General features: G+C 41.6%; 1 protein-coding gene across 2 annotated transcripts in view; it reads right to left on the bottom strand.

Moving 5' to 3' along the window:
* Nucleotides 1-2,514: 2,514 nt before the first annotated feature.
* Nucleotides 2,515-19,846, bottom strand: part of UGGT1 (UDP-glucose glycoprotein glucosyltransferase 1) — a 117,487-nt gene continuing 100,155 nt past the window's right edge. For both annotated transcript variants that reach the window (XM_068545328.1, XM_068545329.1), the window contains 9 exons: nucleotides 19,023-19,111; nucleotides 18,408-18,512; nucleotides 17,071-17,155; nucleotides 15,853-16,035; nucleotides 14,587-14,747; nucleotides 13,420-13,534; nucleotides 9,196-9,312; nucleotides 8,581-8,749; nucleotides 2,515-6,816 (listed from right to left, as the gene is read on the bottom strand). In XM_068545328.1, coding sequence (XP_068401429.1) covers nucleotides 6,791-6,816; nucleotides 8,581-8,749; nucleotides 9,196-9,312; nucleotides 13,420-13,534; nucleotides 14,587-14,747; nucleotides 15,853-16,035; nucleotides 17,071-17,155; nucleotides 18,408-18,512; nucleotides 19,023-19,111 — 1,050 coding nt within the window. In that variant the 3' untranslated portion in view covers nucleotides 2,515-6,790. The remainder of the gene's footprint in view (nucleotides 6,817-8,580; nucleotides 8,750-9,195; nucleotides 9,313-13,419; nucleotides 13,535-14,586; nucleotides 14,748-15,852; nucleotides 16,036-17,070; nucleotides 17,156-18,407; nucleotides 18,513-19,022; nucleotides 19,112-19,846) is intronic.

The following is a 19,846-nucleotide window of genomic DNA, read 5'->3' as shown; positions in this document are numbered from 1 at the left end:
GAAGAATCCAATAAGTGAAGTGGTTGAGGGTGTGGACTAGATTGGCTGTTCAAGAGAACTGACTGGCCTTTAGCCAGGGCCAAAACTGGGTCAAGAGAGCATTTTTAAGAAACTTATTTCTGGAGTCACTAAGGCTCTTGGATCCATGAGTTGATATTTTTAATCACACCTTGACTTGGCCAATATTTCTCCAAACATATTTGTTAAACTGCTTGATACTGCCTCACAGGTTATTACATATATTCATTTATTATTTTTCTCAATCGTTTTTCTCTCTTTGCTCTTCAATTTGGATAATTTCCATTAATCTGTCTTCAAGTTCTCTGATCCTTTTTTTTCTGCAGTGTTTAATCTTAAGCCTACCCATGAAATTGGTTTTTAAAAATTTCATCTCTCTCCTAAAATCCCCCACATCTTCATCCTTTGTATATATCCATTCCTATTGTTTCTTTAACATATTTATAATTACTTCATTTTTTAATAACTTTTATTTATTTATTTATTTATTTATTTATTTATTGGCTGCAGTTGGGTCTTCGTTGATGTGCACAGGCTTTCTCCAGTTGCAGCGAGCAGGCGCTACTCTTCATTGCGGCGCGTGGGCTGCTCACTGCGGTGGCTTCTCTTGTTGCGGAGCACAGGCTCTAGGTGCGCAGGCTTCAGTGGTTGTGGCTCGCGGGCTCTAGAGTGCAGGCTCAGTAGTTGTGGCGCACGGGCTTAGTTGCTCCACGGCATGTGGGATCTTCCTGGACCAGGCATTGAACCCGTGTCCCCTGCATTAGCAGGGGGATTCTTAACCACTGCACCACCAGGGAAGTCCCTATAATTATTTTAAAATTCTTATTCAATAATTTCAACATCTTGGTTGCCTGCAGATCTCGATTTTTTTCCCCTTGTTTATGCGTCCTATATTCCTGTTTCTTACGTCTGATTTGTGATTGTATACTGCACATTCTGAGTGATATATTGTAGAGACTCTGGATTCATTAATTTTCCCATGAAAACTGTTGAGTTTTAGTAGGGAGTTAAGTTACTATTGGATCACCTTGATGCTTCAAAGGCTTGACTTTACACTTTATTAGAGTGGTTCTATTTTAGTTTTGCCCTTAGTCCTAGGGCCTAGACCCGAGTTCAACGGAAAGCCCCAAATATTTACTGAGCCTCTCCAACTTGGTGGGACATAAATGCCAAACTTTTCCTCCCCAGCACCAGACATCTGCTGACATCTCTGCTGAGCTTTTCCGGCCTTCCAGCTGTTGCTTTGTTTGGCCCTCTTGGAATCCTGCTTTGTTCAAGCATAATTTAGGAGTCAGCCAAGGATTTGAGGGGAGTATGCAAGGCAAATTCAAAGCTCTGTGGCTTCCTCCTTTCTGGGATTTTCCGCCTTCAATTTCTAGCTGCTTGGGCAGCCTCTGAACTCTGACTTGGCTCCTCAGCCCTGTAAAACAGCCACTTTTTGTTTTATTCCCTGTGGGCCACGTGAGGAATAGTCGCTTAAATGTGGATCTTATCCAGTGTGTTTCTCTTCTTTCAGTGGTTGAGTCCCCTCCAGTTTTTGCCTGTCTCTTTGTCACTTTCCAGTGCATTTCAACAGTGTATATAGTTACTGGTTGATCTGATACAATGCTCTTGCCACTGATGGAAGCCAGACTATAATCCAGCTTTTTACCTCTATCTGGTTGATGGTTATACAAGTGTGTTTACTTTGAAAATCTATCAAGGTGTATGTTTGTGTACTTGTACCTTCAAGTGCTATACATCAATAGTAATTTTTTTACAAGAAAAAAGTGATTTCATGTGGGCACCCAGTTTAAAACCCCTCAGGGGCTTTCTGGTGGCTCTGGATCAACTCAGATCCCCACTCCAGCACCTCGCTCCCGGCCATGACTCCAGCCCCCGAGGTTCACTTGCAGCTCCTTAAATAAGATACACCAGCTCTCCATCCTCCCTGTATCCCCACCTCCCTCATTCTACATAGATAATGCCTACTGATTCCCCAAACTTCAGTTTAAGCATCCTCTCCTTGTAGAAGCTTTTCCTGACCACCAAATCCCTCCTTCCCTCCTCCACCGTAGGTGCCCTCCGTCATGTTCTCTCAGCCACAAGGTCCCTCTGCCCAACCTCCACCTCTGCAAGCGCTCCCACTACACCAGCTTGCGGTGTCCAGTGAGCACCTGAATGGCGGGAACCGTATCTTCAACCTCAAATCCAGCCCCAGCGTAGGAGCTCAGAGAATTTGCAAAATGAACAAAGTCCATGCCATCCTCCCTGTTATGGTTAGTGCTTCTGCCTGGGGCAGTTCCCCGAAGTTGGGGACCCAGAAGAGGCCTGGGTTCTCCCCTGAGAATCTAGAGAATTGGTTGCGCCTGGACCTAGCTCCTCACCAGACAAGCCGTTCAGGTAAAGCTCTTCCTCCTGTCCAGGCCTGCTGCTTCTGCCAGATGGAGGGGTGGAACTTCGAGCTCTAACCATTTACCTTTCCTAAGCATAAACGCTGAATGACAGACCAGACGGTTTTAAAGAAGAGAAGGAAAAGTTTATTGTGTTGAGCAGACCTTATTTTCATTACAGTACCAGGAAATTCATTCTCAACCCATTTCAGGCGCAGAGGGCTCTGTAGACATTTAGTGCCCCGGTGCTTGTTCCCGAGCAAGGGGCAGCACCTGGACCTATGTTGCATTTAATGGAACAGGATTACAGTAAAATAGAAGAGTTACAAAGGTGGTTGTTTTATTTTTTTTTTTTAAGTACACAGTTTCTTTTAAAATTCTAATATTTTTCTTTGTTTTTCCATGTTTACCTTATTATTAGCAAAAACAACTGGTTGGAAACCACCATACTTGATAATCTTTTCTCAAATTGCTGACCTTAGGTTAATGTATTTTGCTATTTTTATTCTGAAGAGGAATTATGTCCATTTCTCTGGAAATCTAAAAGATGACACATAAGGCAATGCATAAATTACAGGTGGGGTGAAGGCCTTGGCTCAAACCCTAACTTGGTGTCTGTCCTACTTAAATCTGCCACATTTGGCCTCTGTGTTGCCAGGTAATTGGAAAAGACTCAAGAGATGGCCTCACTTTCGGACTGCTTCTGGGGAGCATGCAGCTGCCTGAAGCTGATTTCGTGGTTTGTTTTTATAAGCTGTCAGCACTCAGTGACACCCTGAGAGGGAGAGATCCTCTACTCAGTGCCCTGACTCACCGCCACCCAGAAGCGTCATTTCTGTATTAGATTGAGAGATCAAAGACCAAATAATGAAAGAGAAATTGGTATCCTCCAGATACTCTGAAGTACCAACAAAGACCTGAGTTAATGACGTCGAATTTGTGGAATTCAGTCAGGTTATTACCAAAGTCCTGATAAAGATCCTTCCTCACTCTAGCAAGACTGGGAAAATAGGAATTTAAATTTAAAAGGTTATCCCACCAGACTAGACACAAAACAGCGATATTCAAGTTGATTAACCCTAATCATCCCACAAAAGTGTCCCCATAAAATCAAATGCTTAAAAAATTATTAAAATTACACAATGGAATATATTTAAATAACTTTGCACACAACACAGCCTCCATTCATTGTTACCAAGAGAAAGCTTCGCCAAAACATTTCCATTTCCATGATATTTGATACCACAGCACTAACATTTTACTCAGAAAAATGTACGAGATGTCCTCTTGAAACTCTTGAGTTGAATTATTTCTTTTAATCATCCATGGCAATTTCAGGAAAAAGACAAAACAAAACTGCTTTCAAGTAGCCAGATTTACTCCCAAGGGGGATGTCGGGGAGGAGGAATCATCTTACACTCGTTGCTGTGAGGGCGGGTTCTGACCCGTTCCAAGTTACGAAGTCAGTAAAGTGGAATTCCCAGCCGAAGGAAACTGGGATTTTCATTTCCCTTCCAGTCTCTTCTGGAAACCGCACTGCTGTCCCTGGCCGTCAGCCCTTCATTCAGTAACCCTGCAACCAGACAGACGTTGTTCGTTCCATCAGACCTTTCACAAGGCTCATGCTATGAGGGCGTGAGGACAGCAGAGTCGATTAAGCTCCTTTCTTGGAAACTACTACCTGATTTTTATGAAACCTTTGCTCCCCGCCACGAGCTGAGCTCACACAGTACGTGGGCCTACCACATGCGCGTGCGCTTGGCAGGCAGGCAAACAGCTCTACGTTTCAATTTGCAGTGCCATTTTGACAGGTTCAGCACTCTCTCAGGCGTGTGGAAAACTGCCGCACCAGCGCTCTCAGCGTGGCAAGTATTCAGGACGCTTTTAAATGAAACACAGGCACGTCCCCGCAGCTCCGAGAGCAGGCCGCGTGCACCCGTTCTGACCTCCATCAAATACCACTGTTCGCAGGACATAAAAACCCACACTGTTGCGTGTCGTTCTGATGTGTCACATCACTCTGGCACTGATTCAGAAAGAAAAAGTTTCCACTATGGCATGATGAAGGGGGAAAAAATCCATTACGTACGAAAAGATGGTTGAAAACAATGTGCTTCGAGTAGTTTCCAGAAGCTTGCACTTCTTGGTGAAATCAGTTCATGTTTCTTGTGAAAAATCTCTCCTACCTATCTTTCCAGTCACAATTTGCTTTCATACGGTAGAGAGAACAGGCAAAGCTGACCAAGACCGAATTTTAGTGGCGGTGTCATTTCCCAGGGCGCTAGAGGTTCGTTTCGGAAGTTGCTCATGCCACGCGAACCAAGATATTCCTGGCACGAGGAGGAGGGCCCTAGGCCGTTTCAGAAGCAAGCGGGGTCTCGCATGTTTAGATTCAACTGTTAATAAGACTTAAATTTAGGGTGCTGACAAATAAGGGGCAACGAGGACACACACACACTACACAGAGCACAGATTTCACCTTCCTCTTACGATACGCGTAAGAGCCCAGGCAGAACGACGTGGAGAGGTGGCCTGTTCCATGTCCCAAGGGAACCAGCGTCTAGAAAGCACATCCCAGTGACTTTTGTTATTTCCCGCTCAACCTCCCAGAAAATGAAGTGGGAAAACGCACAACTGCACCCGTGGCTGTAGACAGAAGTGGCGGCGGCGGCGGCAGCCTCTCTGAAGGCTTAATTAACCCTCAGAGGGACCTGAGTGAATGTTCTCCACTCTCACTGATTCTACCCCTTCAGCTGCTCTGACCAGGCGAGGAGCAGCGTGGGGGAACTCATGCTACAGCCTCTGTCAACAGCAACACCTCTGAGGGACCTTTTCAGTCTTGGATCGATTGATCTAAAAATCTTTCGGGCTCCCTCCTCCCCAGTTTTTTAATGGACCTACAAAAGCATGCTCAAAAGCTCCCTCGGACTAAGAGACTCCTGAGCTAACTCTGGCGTGTGAATATGGAAAAAATTAATTCCTCGATATTTGTCCTAAGACTTTGGAAGGGGGCACGGTCCACGGAGTGCTCTGCTGCCGTGCCCCGCAGCCTGGGCAGCCGGGGGGCAGGACCTGCAGCCTTACAGCCACGCGGGCCGACAGCACCCACAAGACTCCTCGTGGGCGCCTCCCGGCTCTGCCCACCCAGCAGGAAAGGCTGCCGCGGAAGGGCCCTTCTAGGCTGCTGGAGTGAAGACACGAAAAGCCATGACCAAAGGGCCAAACCTGCTTCAAGATGCAACTCTGTGGAGTCAGAACGGGGGGAACACTGGCAATTTCTGCAAGTCAAAGGCAGCCCACCGCACTAAACTAAAAGGAATACAGAACAGTGTATAGAAAAAAGTGAATTACACAATCAGAATCTCTCCCGATCTCAGATCTGGGAGTCTTCCGTAGAGAAAAGTCAAAGCCAACTTCCCCTGGGTCTGAGAGACGAAAATCCTGCGGAGAAGAAAAGGGTTAAGTGACGCGGTGACCTTCCTGAAGGAGCCCTGAGCCCTTCAGGATGGATCACTAGAGGGGCTTACTATGGCTGTATCCAGTAAGGAAATAACAGACTTCTTTTTTAAGAAAGTGGGAAGAGAAAAGCAAAGACTTTCACAAATTAAAAAACTGCTTACAAAACAATTACTTAAAAAGTTCACTGGGGCTGGGTGGAGAATAAGGATAACGTCTTCATTTCAAATTAGTCACAATGGTACCGACGGTTTATAAAAGAGAACGGCCGATTTCCGGTCCTCCTCGCCCTCACCCCAGCATTACAGAGCCTCTGACTCCTGACATTTTCCCTACCCTCAGCCCAACCCACCCCCATCCTAACCCCCAATTAATCTGCCCCGAGCCGAGCCTGAAGACACATGATTGTTGGTTGGGTTTCAATTTGACAGTGAACCTGATGCTGGGGAAGGGCACAGGGGACCGCTGGCGCCAACCCCGAGGTGCGCAGACCTGGAGCAAAGCTCCTGACGGCCGATGTGGGCGGCACCTGCCCTGCGGCCCAGGCTGCAGACGGAGCTCCGCTGCCCGTAGGCTGAGGTAAGGAAGGACACGGTGGCTCTGGCTGGTGGCTTCCCGAGACACTGTGGCACGTGTGGGCTCCCGGGTGTGAGCGCCACAGGGCTCGCTTTCTTCTAGTCGCCTCTGCATCTTCCCTTCTGGTTAGAAGCCTGTTCTTTATAGCATCCCCCAAAGATCAGCCCCTTGTCTTCCTCTGAGGTATGAATCCAGTGGAGCCTTGACTCCAGAGATCCAGAGCCGCCAGCGTGCAGGAGTCAGAATGAACGGTGCGGCACACCTGCCCGGCCGGTTCATCAGCAGTTGTATAGACAGATTGGAAAAAACTAGCATTTAATATAAAAAGTGTTCTTCAAATGGTGTAATTCCCTATCCTCCTCTGGAGATCATAATTCTTCACGTTTCTGAGGTCCTACGGAAAAGGAGAACAATTGAAAAGAAAAGGAATTATTGTCAAGTTATAAAAGTACAGACTAGGGGCTTCTCTGGCAGTCCAGTGGTGAAGAATCCGCCTTCCAACGCAGGGGACGCGGGTTCGCTCCCTGGTCGGGGAACTAAGATCCCACACGCCACGGGGCAACTAAGCCCGCGTGCCTGAGCCTGCGTGCCGCTAACTACAGAGCCCACAAGCCCTGGAGCCTACGCGTCACAACTAAGAGCCCACACGCTGAAATGAAAGATCCCGAGTGTTGCAACGAAGGACCCAACACAGCCAAAAAAAAAAAAAAAAGTACAGACTAGGCATTTTCTGGTACGAAACCTATTATTTGTGCCCCTACCTCTGCTGTATCTCTCTTTTTAAATTTTTAGGAGCTTTGGTTTAGTGTGTTTGTGTTATATTTTGAAAGCAAAGACAAAGTAAAAAAGACATTTTAATTTTTAAGAACATGGAAACTAGCTGCATACCCCTAACTCCATCTAAATATTGTTTTCACAAGTACAATATTTACTTCTAGTAACAATGCACATATTTTTAGTCAAGATTCTTCTTTTTTCACTTAATAACATATAAACATTTTCCTACGTAGCAGTGTAGCTCATTTACTATTTTCTATTTTGGGGTGTTTAAAGCTGTTTTTTAAAGCCTTTGGTTTACAAGTAATAATAAAATAAATTTATCCATGTATATAACTTTTTTCTTGTATTGAATTATTTCTTTCAAGGTAAATTCTCGAGAGAGAAATTACTGAGGGTGTAAACATTTTAATGGCTCCTGACGACCGACTGACTGCCGTTTAACAAGGAGTGTTCTAGTGCACAAAGCTTCAGCAAAGGCCCACCCAGAACAGTTTAATCACCATCTCCCCCAACAAATGGCATTATCAATAGGTACGTTTTTTTCTATGCAGTATGTATTAATGATAGATTCCTTTAATTTGATTACTGTTTCCTCAAATTCATTTATATTTGTGTTTTCCTCTTATTTAAACAGTATGTCTACATTCTTTGCCCATTTATCTATGAAAATCCTTGAGGTTTTACTCATGAACTTAATTATTTTTATGGTGAATATCCAGCCTTTTAGCTGTGATTTTAATATCATGCCATAGTCTTCAGAATCACTCAAGATCCATGTTCTATAGTTGCTTTTTGAGAATTCGTTTTGAGCTGAATAAATTAAAATCCAGAGCCCGGCTTATTAATGGGTTTACACACAAGGTCACTTTTGTATTCTAATGATTATTTTAGATTGGCTACCATTCAAGATGTACATATAGTAGGGAAAACATTATATGAAGATTTAGTCCTTAGAATACTTTTTTTCAAATCAATATGTTCTGTGTCTTGATCCTAAATGTGTTCATTCACTAGTGGCTGGACAGATTTAATTAAAAACCAAGGAATCTGACAAGAGATCCCCCAAATAATGGCAGGTTTGGCTGATGTATCACAAAACTCATGAACCTAAATAACGATAATCACAAAGAAAGCAGTCTTTCTTCAAAAAAAGAAAGAAAGAGAAAGAAAGAAGAAAAAAAGGGCAGCAACTGCATTAATAAATACTGTTTAGAACCCAACTGAATGAGGAAAGTGAACAATATACACTAGCAGGTGTCAGGATGGAAGGATTAAATAACTCTTTCTTCTAGTCCTTTTACTCATTATTCTGCTTTTGCAACAAACAGAATGAGACAGGCCGAGAAGGACTTGCCCGAAGCCACGAGCCTGTGCGTACCTTGTCGGCCCGGCTCCTGTGCCGGTGCGCCTTTGTGAAGCGCCCCCGCTTCCTTCTCCTCCTGGAAGCGCGTCTGTAGCTGTTTGATCTCCTGGTCATAGTCCTGCCACTCTGGGACGATTCGGACAGCGGCCTCCAGCTTGGGCTCTTTGGTCATTGGATTATTACACTGTGAAAACCAAAATAACGTACTTCAACTGAGCTGAAGGAAGGGTATGTTACAGAGAATTCCGAGGTGTTTCTGTTCTTGGGTTACAAGTCCTTACTGGACGAAAAGAACAACGCTGAGGAAGCAGATGGTATCAGCAGAAGCAGTGTGGTGGTGAGTGGGCTGTGCAAAGCTTCTGCAAAGAAGGGGTGGGGTGCTCCTGGAAGGCAGGAGAAGAAACGCTGGAAACGTTACAAGGCACAGAGTGATCCGGAAGACCAGAGGTAACTTCACCGATTCTAAGTAGTGAAAACAACCCCGTCACACACTGGAGGATTTGGCTTCCTGCTGAGGTTGCTGTAAGAAGTTCTGCAGTCCCTGAACTGCACAGTTAAAGAGAAAGACTGCATTATCTAGTCATCCATCAGACTGGACGAAGAAGCAGAAAAGAGCCGCCGACAACTTACCAAATCGATTGTTTTCGCCCTTTTCTTAGAGGCATCGTCACACCATGTTTCACACCAAAGCCATTCTTGAGGGAGTGATTTAATTGGCACCTGGTGGATCATGTTATTGGGCAAATCCTGTTCGGAAGAGAAGATAAAACACAACAATCTAAAGTTCTAGGGGAATAAACAACAAGGTCCTACTGTAGAGCAGAGGGAACTGTATTCCATATCCTGTGATAAACCATAATGGAAAAGAATATGAAAAAGAAAAAATATACATATGTACAACTGAATCACTTTGCTGTACAGCAGAAGTTAACACAACATTGTAAATCAACTATACTTCAGTAAAATATAAAAGAAAATGTTTAGAAATAAAGTCCTAGGGGAAATTTAAATAAATGCACAGCAAATTAGCTGCTCATTACATATCCCATGTCAATCCCAAATTTTTAAAACAGAAAGGGTCCGTACCAAAAACCTTAGAGGAACTATTTATTTACGGTGTTTTTAAAAACCACGAAGTTTAGAGGATCCATAAGACATCTACCCATAATAAGCATCTGAAAAACTTCAGCTTAAAACTCACAAAGAGCCTGCACCTAGACTCCCTCCATGAGGGCAATTCTAAGAAAACCAGTACTGCCTTCTAAAAGCCAATTAAGCATCGAGTGTGGCTCTTGTACTTAAAGGTTTTGCTTAAAGGAAGCTCTGAATCCACCTTGTCTACTGAGGCTTGATCCCAAGTAGATGAAGCCCATGTGCTTTCTGGCCAGCTGTACTCTATGCTTTGAAGCTTTGCTCTCAGGAAAACTTGTGCGTTTGACACAATAAAACGTTCCATTGTCCAAAGACACAAACAACCAATACGATCCAATAATTTCACTTCTGGGTATATACACAAAAGAACTGAAAGCAGAGACTCAAACGGATACTTGTACACCGATGTTCACAGAGGCATTATTCACAAGTCAAAAGATGGAAATAAGCCAAATGTCCATCAACAGAGGAATATCCAAACAAAATGTATATACATACAATGAAATATTACTTGATCTTAACAGGAAGAAAAGTTAGATACATGCTACAGCATGGATGAATCTTGAAAACATTATGCTAAGTGAAATAAAACAAACACAAAAGGAAAAATATTGTATGATTCCAAAAGTACCTGGAATAAGCAAATGCATACTGACAGGAAATAGAATAGAGGTTACCAGGGGCTGGGGGCAGGAGAAAAGGGGAGTTAAGTGTTTAATGGGTACAGAGTTTCTGTTTGGGACGATGAAACAGTTCTGGAGATGGACAGCTGCACACTGTGAATGTACTTAATGCCACTGAACATTTAAAAATAGTTAAAATGGTAAATTTTATGTATATTTTACCACAGTAAAAAATAATCAAGGTAAAATACAGGTACTTTCGGACAACAAAAACTGAATTTGTTACTAGTGAACACTAAGTAAAGGACCTTCTTCAGGCCGAAGGAAAACGATCCAATATGGAAGCCCAGAAATGCAGGGAAGAATGCAGAGTAACCAAAAGGGTAACTACGTGAGTTAGTTCAAATTTAAATAGATACTGACTATATTAAACGAGAAGAATAACTTCTTCTGGGGTTTAAAATATAGACAGATCTAAAATACATGGCAACAAGGTATTTAGGTTGAGATAAGGATAAATGGAGTAATGAGTTCTAAGACACTGATACTCAACATGTAGTCTGTGGACTGGCAGCACAGAGTTTGCTAGGAATGCAGATTTTAAGGCCCAACCATATACCTACGGAATCAGCCTATCGGGGATGGGGCCCAGGGATTAAGGCTTTAATAACTTCTTCAGGTGATTTTTTTTATATATGCTAAAATTTGAGAAGAACTGTTCTGATGTTTTTGCACTGTCTGGTAGATGAGTAAAATACACTAATTAACATTAGCCTTTGCAAAGTCAGAAATGCATACTGAAATCTTTAGGCTAATCATTAAAAAATTATTTTATATGTATAGTTTAATAGAAGGAAAGTGGAATTATGAAAAAATCCTCAATCAATCTGAAAGAAACTGACTAAGGAGAAAAAAGAAATACAGGACATATGGAATAAGCAGGAGGACTATGGAGAAGCCAAACTTGCTGGTGATTACATTACCTATAAATGGACTAATGTTCAAATTAAATGACTGTCACAACCACATGAAAAAACAAACTGATATAAGCTATTTATAAGAAACAGAACTAAAACATAAGGATAAAGAATGATTGAGAACAGAAGGATAAAAAAATATACCATGTAACACTAACTAAAAGGAAAACCAGCGTAGCTGCACTAATACTAGATGACGCACACTTTAAGCCCCTGCCCAAAAAGCATTAATAGAGATAATAAAAGGTTAATTTGTCAGACATATATATGACTTCTAAGTTTTTAGGTACTGAATGATACAGTCTCTAAGCACATCAAGCAAAATTTGACAAAACCAAAGACAAAGAAAGATTTCACAACATGGAAAGAGATTTTAGCACAATTCTCTCAGTAACTAATAGAAAAACAGACAGACAAAACACACATAACAACATATCACTAAACCTCACCTAATGGACATACATAGAAAAACATTACACCTAACATCTGCAGAATATAAAACCAGTTGAAATGTTTACCAAAACTAATCATACCTGGGTCAGCTCAACAAGCAAAGCTCAACAAACTTCAAATGGCTGAGATCATACACAATACTTTCTCAGACTAGAGCAACTGGGCTAGAACAAAAAAAACCCCTGGAAAATCTCCATGTATATAGTGAAAGAAACAGGAGGGGAATTAAAATATCTATTAATGAAGGCAGTAATGGAGGAACTGAGAAACACAAAAGACATATAGAGAACAAGTAGGAAATTGGCAGATGTAAATCCTACCACACTAATAATTACATTAAATGTAAAGGGATTAAACTCTCTAACTGAAAGCCACATGGGCTGCCAGCTCACATCTATCAATTTAACAGATTAACAATAAGTATTACTCAAAATTACAAAGAGCGTCAGGAATTCTTACACTGCTGATGGGAGTATAAATCAGAACTACTTTGGAAAACTGTTTGGAATTATCTAGTAAAGATAAAGATGGACCAATCTGATGACCCAGCAATTCAACTTGTAGTTGCACACACAATTGAAATATGTATACATGTGCATCAACCAACACATGTGCATAAACGATGATCACAGCAGCATTATCTGTAGAAGACAAAAATGGAAAACAACCCAAATGTACAATAAACAAAACATACTACCACTTCACACAACAACACAGATGAATCTCACTAACATAACATTAAGCAGAAGAAGTTAGACTCAAAAGAGTACATCGTGTATAATCCCACTGAGACAGGCAGAAAAAAACAGGTAAAACTATAGTGTTTAAGGATACATGTGTAAGTAGTAATTCAATACAGAAAAGCAATGGAGTGATTACCACAAAAGTCAGGATGCTGGATACTTCTGTTAAGAGGGTGGCTTCTGGGATGCTAGTAATGTTGTATTTCTAAAACTGGGTGGTAGTACATGGGCATGTGCTTTGTGGTAATTCCTTGATGCATATGAATATGTATATATTTATAAATTTTTGTTTTGTACACTCACTTTTCTTTATGGGTGCTATATATCACAAATGCTTAAAAATGTTTAAGGCAGACATAAGCAAAACAAAATATGTGAAACTATGTATCTAAAACACAAACTATAATCTCACCTCTAAAAAATGTTTAGCATTAATAAACAGTGACTCATCTAAACTTCTTAAAAAACACCATGGTTTCTGATATGGGAAAAAACGGGAAATTATGATACTATATTCTATGCTGTGAATCCTGAGCTAGTTAGTTCCTAAAGAAGAGAAATACACTGACCGTAGTAGGCAGAGAAACAAATTTATCAGATTAGCTGGGTACAAAATGAAAAGATAGGGTAATGGTTCTGAGTGGCAGTGTCCTCCTTCTATCTTCCTCCCCAAACCAACCTCACGCCCATGACATTTTTCACCACTATGTCCTCTCTTGAGGACAGATAAAAATGTTACACACACACACACACACACACACATACACACACACACATTCCTTTCCATGAAGACACAAAACATTGTCCCAACAGAGGAGAAAATTGAGAAGCAAATACTACTTCACTTTCCGACACAACACTGTATACCCATCACTGAACCGGTTAACCAAAAAAATGGCCACTTACTTGATCAAGATTTGAAAGGCTGTTAGGATCCTGGCTCAGACCTTGGTACTGTCCCCTAAGTCTGTCACCAGCAGCTATTTTCCTAAACTTCTTCAGATCCACGACATACAATGCACTGGACAGAGAAAATCCATTTGTTATAACCATGGATTATGGCAGGAAAAGTAACTGCACTGATTAATGGAACAGATCACTAGGCAAACATTCTGGCTTCTCTTCGAAAAGGTAAGCTGAGGTCTACAGTGGAGCTCAGAGTCAGTCTGTGCTACTTCAAAGATGGCTAAGGAAGTCATTACAAAACCCATATTCTGGTACCACAAGCTCACTTTGTCACTGTTCTTTAAGTAATTGCCTTCCAAAGGAAATCATCTCTGACAAAAGATTCCTAGCAAATGTCAGCAGGTTTGGTAATAAAGACTGATAACCATTAGCCAAAGATATCCTGATGATGTCTTAAATGTTAGAGGAAAAAAAGAAACCAACCAAGTGTTACAGTTCTTTTGGACCAAGAACATAAAGTACAATACTGAAATCACCACACCCCAACATTTTTCTCTACACATGCTGCTTCCTACATATCCCTCTACTCTCCAAATCACACTCTGCCCAGAGAAGATAATGTAGAAAAGCAACAAATGCCCAACAGATACGTTCACTGCTTAACCTAGGAGTTCTAGGAATTTATCCTACAGATACACTTGAAATATACACAATTACGTATTTAATTATTCACTACAACATTGTATGTCATAGGAAGACCATAAATAATATATATACTGGAATAATATGTTGATGTAAAAAGGAAAAAGGTCTCTCTCCACATGTGGATATAAAGTCTACTAGAGACATCAAGTAAAAAAAAGCAAGGCACAAAACTATAAATAGGATAGTATATATTTTGTGTAAAAAAGAAGTCACAGTTGTTTACCTAAGAATTAAGAAAGTCTGGAAGGACACACAGTAAATTAATAAAGGATTTTATCTGTTGTGGGAGTGGGAACTGGGAAGAAGAGAGACAGAACGGGGAAGATTTCTTTTCACTGTGTATTGTCTATAATTTTTATTTTTGAAACACATTAATGTATTACCTATTCACAACTTTAAATATACAAAATTAATTTTAAAGACAATCAAACAACAGCATTAGAGGTACTCCTTTTTCAGTACCTGATGTGATACTTTCGCCCGGATAAGTGACTGGCCCAGTACCCTGACTTCCAGAACCTGTAGCCATCCATTTCCTTGCGGCTATCACAGAAAGGAGTATAGCCATAAGGAGCACCGTCCAAATTGAAGTCTCTTAACTCTTTCAAGTCTGTCCGTACAATCTGAAGAAGAGAGGATCACAGTCATTCGTTCAACAACCATGCAGACAGCAGGTTCCTGAAAATACGGACAGGAGCTCAGGGGTCAGCGGCACAGGCAGGAGACCCCGCTCGAGCCTCGCTTCCTCCACTGATTAGGCTGACTGCCCTCACTAGCATGGTAAGACGCTTAGCCTAGTGCTTGGCACAGAGTATTTTAAGCATTCAAAAAAAAAAGCAGAAATAAAACAAATGAATAATTGATACATTGCACAGCCTCTCTGTGACTGTTTCCTCATCTAAAATGGAGATCTCACAGGGTTGTTGGGAGGATTACACGAACTAATGGGGAATGATGGGGAATGACGCCTGCTGGCACACAGTAAGTGCTCAGCAAGGATTAAGTGTGATTATATTAGAACTAGGAAAGCGTGCTTCAGGTTGAGCCAGTTGTGATATAAGTGAGCCAGAGGGGGCAGAATTCCCAAGAGCTGGACAAAGCTTTGTCCAAGTGACTTGCACGCATTACATCACTTCCATTCAGATGAGGAACTCAGGTTTCAGCCAGCTCAGGATAAGGAGAAAGGCTGTAGGGTAGAAGTATATTTACACTTTTTGAGTTTGTATGCTCTAAAATTTCTAAAATTAGAAATTTTAATTTTCTAAAATTGTGTTCCTTTTAATTAAGTCAAATCTTGACAGCAGGATGACCTCCTGAAGAGCTCCACGTTCTCAAGGCCACCTACTTGCACTTCCTCTCTCTTACCCTTGTCAGTAACTTCTAGCTTTGGGGCAAATAATTGGCGATGACGGCAAGCACTGTGTTAAACCGATGAATTTTCCAACTGTCAGTCTGTATGTTAAATGAACTAAATTTAAGATACAAAACTGCATACACAATGCAATCACAACTATGTAAAAGAGGCAACAGGAAAAAAGATGAAAAGGAGATATGTCGAATGCAAATTCTAAAAGTGATCACATCTGGGTGATACATTTCCATATACTCTAAATAATGTAAACTAAGCATGTATTTTTCCATAATTGGAAAGATAAAATCATTTAAAAAAGGAAAGGAAGCCCAATGCCTTTCATACAAACTGCTGAAGCCCAGTCTTCCAGAGCTTACCTGATCGGCATCCACAAACAGGAACTTGTCAACAACCAGCGGGAAGAGCACATCCAGGAAGAGGATCTTGTAACCCCAGATGATACGCTGTTTCTCAGTCTGCTGATGAAGCCACCGGGGCCATTTGTACTGAACAAGCTCATATTGAAAACTGTACTTGTTTGCCATATAAGGTATAAACTCCTATTATTAGACACAGGGAACAACAATCATTTACTTTGATTAAGAAAAACAAGTAAGTCAACCATCCACGATTATGGCACAAGTACAACACATTTACCATATCAGTGGTCTAACGAGGAAATGTGACCCTGACTCACTTGTGACTACATAAAACAATACATATAAACTTTTGTCAAATCCCCATTTTTTTATGGCTTCTCATCACCACGTGAGATGACAGAAATCATTAAGTGAAGGCTTTTAGATAATTAATTTGTGTGTGTGTGTGTGTGTGTGTGTGTGTGTGTGTGTATTTAAGGGAAATGGACTTTATCTGTCGAAACTTGATTTCAGTAAAACATTTTTTTGAGCTTGATTTTAAGCCTCTCTCACCACTAGGTCTAGCCCGGGGAATGACACGGCAAACCCAAGTACTCTGAACAAGGTTGCTGCCATTAAGTCTTTCAGATTCTACATGTAAGTACTTTCAGGGGACCAGAAGTGAATCACTTCTCTTGGAGAGATACTACTGAGTACATTAAAAGCTGCTTGAAGAAGAACAACAACAACAACAAAGATGCAAATAAATCAATTTAGATGACAAATACTAACTGATATAAAGCGGAAAACTTTCCAAGCGTGTTTTTGTTTTGCATAGATGATCCTTTACTTCCACAGATCACTGGGTAGTTGTTCATGACAGAACTAACCATCCTTCTCACTGGAAACCTGTACTGTGCTTTCTAATTAAACAAGGACATGCACACTCAGAGGAGGAATGTTACTCCATCAAAACAAAAGATACAGACTCTCCTCCTATGTTATCCAAGCTTCAAACAAGTCACAATTTTGTGTTCAGTTTTATAACAACTACTCCCCCCAAACAGACCAGTCTGGAAGAATAATCAACATAGAATTATGCGGGTGAATTAGGGTAACCAAATACAAGGAAAATTTTTAAATTATACAGATAACGTAGAAGTAGCAAAAAGTATATTACACTGTACATATCTCCTTAATAAGAATGTTTTCCTTTTCAAAGCCTGAGGAACAAACCTTAAACGTGGGGGACAAATAATTCTTCAAGAACCAGAATTTCACAGGAGTCTTGGTATTCTTCAGTACTGATAGCATCATTATGCTGTCAAACAAAAGCAAATAATAGTAACAATTGTCCAAATCTTTTCAATCTCAACAAAACCAAGGAGAGTCCATCAAGAGACCACTCAGTGTTCTTTGTGGCAGAGCTAACCGATGGGTCAATTAGGCAAAGAGAGACCCTGAGTAGGGGACAATGGAAAACTGCCCTTATTCATTTTCACAGCGTTATCACTGGATGGGAAAGAAGGACTACTTATTACCTATAGTAATATACCGAACTGATAAAGGCACATGTTTTAATTACGTTACAGCTTTAAATAAACTGCTTCATGAACTGACACGTTAGTTAGGGTACAAATGAATCCTGGAGGCTGTGCTTAGCTGACAACATCACCCTAAAAAGAAGCTGGAAAAGCCCGGCGGCTCTGCGTCAGGGCACTGCCCCCCACGGCCTGGACGGGGCCTGCCAGGGAGGAGAGCGGGGCGAGGTAAGGGGACGGCAAGTGGTTACAGCTTCAGGATTCCCTACTTTGGAAACAAACAAAAGCAAATTTTGAGTCAAGGAATTTAATTAAATTCAGTTGTTACTGACATCTGACATTACTATTCTAGGTCAGATATTATTTCTTGGGAATATGAGGGCTAAACATGAGTAAAATGACATCTTGATTAGTTGCTATACTAGATTTGTAGTGGAAAATTACAAGGAAAAAGAACGCTGGCATTAGGAAGTTACTCTCAGGCAAAGGCCTTCCTGACCACTGACAACAGGCGCCCTGAGGGCCCTCCCCCTGGCGACCGCTGTGTCAACTAGCCCAAGCCTGTGCCTCTCCTCTGCTCTGGCTCTGCGACCTCAGGCGAATCCTTCCACCCTCTGAATCTCAGCCTGTCTACAGAACGGAATTAAGATCCCTCCTGGCTCTAACATCCTATGAATCTTCAGAAGGCAGGTCCATGGCCCTATTCCGCCTCTATTCTCTATGTTAACCTCCTAATTTCTGGTTTAAGCGATGCTTGGTGGACAGTTAAACACCATTCTTTATGATGTGTGCACAGTGATACTGAAGTATGTTTACAGCCTTGTAATAGGTACACAGATGCATTTAGCTCCCCTTCATGAGTCTGGCTGGATCAAAACAAATACAACTAAATGTGGTAATCCAGTCACAATCCTTAGAGTGTGTCAAATACACAGAAGTATAACAGGCAGAATCCCATGAAACACGTACTCCCTAAATAAGAATCCTGTAACAAATTCATGCATATATTCTGAAATAACCAACATGACTAACCGAAGAAATCTTTCATAGAGATGACCAGATGCGACAGAGAAAATATTAATTATGTCATCTTTCTCCTGTTTCACTTCCTCAGTCTTCTGTCCTCCTGTAAAGCCCCTATAACAAGAAAGGTAAGAACAAAAACACTTGAAGCGCTGGTACAGACACACTGTCCTTTAAGGGGAGAGGGAAGGAGACGCTGCTTCCCATCCCTGTTCCCTCCCGAGAGCGCAAGGCCGGCAAAAGCAGCTGCCCAACGAGAGGGAGGCTGCCCACAGGGCCTCGTGTAGCTTCAGGAGAAGACTGGATGCAGGCTAGGCCACCCAACGCAAGACATGCAATGGAAGGTTAACTGAGCAATTACCACTCAGCCCTCCGAACAGCAGGCAAAATCCAACAGCAGTCAAGAACCAGGGCACAGAAGTCACCCACTATGAGGGGACGCTGACCTCTTTCAGTTAATCAGTGGGAAACACTCATCTACTCTAAGTACAAGTGCAAGATTTGGTTGCACAGAGCAGAATCTGAAAAGCCCAAACAGGATTATTATACTCAAAAGAAGGGAGGGATGGTGCTTATATATCAGTTTTTCCGTAAAAACATTACTTCTTTATGATGCCAGTTTACCATTTGAAGGAGTCCCAAAATCCAGATTCATTCTCATTAGTTCCATCGCTCAGCAAGTCTTCATTCACCATGTCTGCCTTCTTCTGAACCTGCAATCAGTCACACGTGATGGATCTGATTCCCCCTACTGGGTCTAATAGGCATTAGACAGATCTTCACCAGACGCACACTGTGAATACTGTTAACACTAGGGAGGGAATGATCCTGCCAGCAGGTACAATCCACCCCGAGTCCAGATGTATTCAACAAACTGCGCTCATCATATCACATTAAAATCTTAAGTGAGGAGATAGCAACCTCTTTTAATTAGACAATAACTGTTTTCGGTTTGAAAAACGGGCAGAGAACCTTATGGTCTGAGTAAAATCAGAAGCACAATTCAGCAAGCTAACCGCTAGTTCTAGGGAAGGAGGGCAGCACACACGAGCTCTAACTGTCAGGAAGGAGTCATCTCACGTGACAGCCTTGCATCAGGGCTGACTAGTACAAACAGGGGTCGAATCTTCTCGACAGCACAGGGATCATTTTTCTGCTCAACCGTGTGTCATCTGCTTTCGATTTTACTGTGTATAATGATTATTTATCCCATAATACCTTTTACTTGAATTTAAGGCACTAGGAACTTCAAAATTCTGAGAACAGAAAGCAGAAGTGAAAAGAAATTAAATAAGGCTACCATTTATTATTGGTGTTGAAATTCTCATTGGCATTCTTTCCAATCTTCTGAGAATAAAATCATGAATAACAATGTGAACTGCGGCTGTACGAGCAAAGCAGTATCTATGAAAACATCTTACGTAAAACGAGACTTGTACTGCTCACTG

This window comes from Eschrichtius robustus, chromosome 5, assembly GCF_028021215.1.
Source record: "Eschrichtius robustus isolate mEscRob2 chromosome 5, mEscRob2.pri, whole genome shotgun sequence".
Taxonomy (NCBI): Eukaryota; Metazoa; Chordata; class Mammalia; order Artiodactyla; family Eschrichtiidae; genus Eschrichtius; species Eschrichtius robustus.
The sequence above is the reverse complement of the archived record's forward strand: the minus strand, read 5'-3'. Positions and strand labels throughout refer to the sequence as shown.